The sequence below is a fragment of the Saprolegnia diclina genome (assembly GCF_000281045.1).
Source record: "Saprolegnia diclina VS20 unplaced genomic scaffold supercont1.53, whole genome shotgun sequence".
Classification (NCBI taxonomy): Eukaryota; Oomycota; class Saprolegniomycetes; order Saprolegniales; family Saprolegniaceae; genus Saprolegnia; species Saprolegnia diclina.
Window position 1 is genome coordinate 342,309 of NW_008246120.1, and position 698 is coordinate 343,006.

The 698-nt window shown below is 63.3% G+C and overlaps 1 protein-coding gene across 1 annotated transcript in view; it reads right to left on the reverse strand.

The window, feature by feature from the left end:
* The window catches only part of SDRG_12910 (hypothetical protein), a gene marked incomplete at its 3' end in the record, with an annotated part of 1,554 nt that extends 936 nt beyond the window's left edge, over positions 1–618 (reverse strand). Inside the window, exon 1 of the mRNA XM_008618993.1 lies at positions 23–618. Within this exon, the coding sequence (XP_008617215.1) occupies positions 23–525 (503 nt within the window). The 5' untranslated portion in view covers positions 526–618. The remainder of the gene's footprint in view (positions 1–22) is intronic.
* Positions 619–698: the final 80 nt, after the last annotated feature.

Consider the following 698-nt stretch of genomic DNA (forward strand, 5'->3'; position numbering starts at 1 on the left):
CGCGCGGACAATGTAGACGGACGCCAACGTCGCCGGATCAGCCGCGTCGCCGTGAAACCGGCAGCTCCAAATGACATTGAAGAGACCGTTGTCCAAGCCGTGCGTGAGCCAGTGCACGAGAGGCACGTTGCGCGCAATGAGAAGCTCCGGCGCGTCTTCGGCTTGCGATAGGTAGACTCTGGCCGCCGCCCCGAGGCCACGGAGCGTAATGACACCGTCCATGACGCGAAACACCGGCGACGAGGCAGCGGGCGGCGACGAGGCAGCGGGCGGCGACGAGGCAGCGGGCGGCGACGAGGCAGCGGGCGGCGACGAAGCAGCGGGCGGCGACGAGGTCGTGGAGGCCGTTGGGGTGCTGGTCGACGTCGGGCTCGTTGACATCGCAAAGTCGGATTTGGTTTTCTCGTGGCCGTTCGCGGTCAGCTGGCCCTTCTCGGAACGGCCCTTCTCGGAACGACCATCCGGAATCGCATGCTTCGCGGGGTTGTTGCGGTGGCTCTTCTTGCGCCCGTGCTTGCGCACCATCGAGATGTCGGGACAAAGCAAGTTGGAAAGTGCGAACCCATGAGCAGCGCCTTGACGAGAAAGGCCGGCGGGCAAGGCGTCTTTGATTTTAACCACAACTGTAATGGCGTCCAAACCGGTGGCAACTTGGAGTTTGTATCCGCTACCCTTTGCGCTGCAATAGTATTCACGGC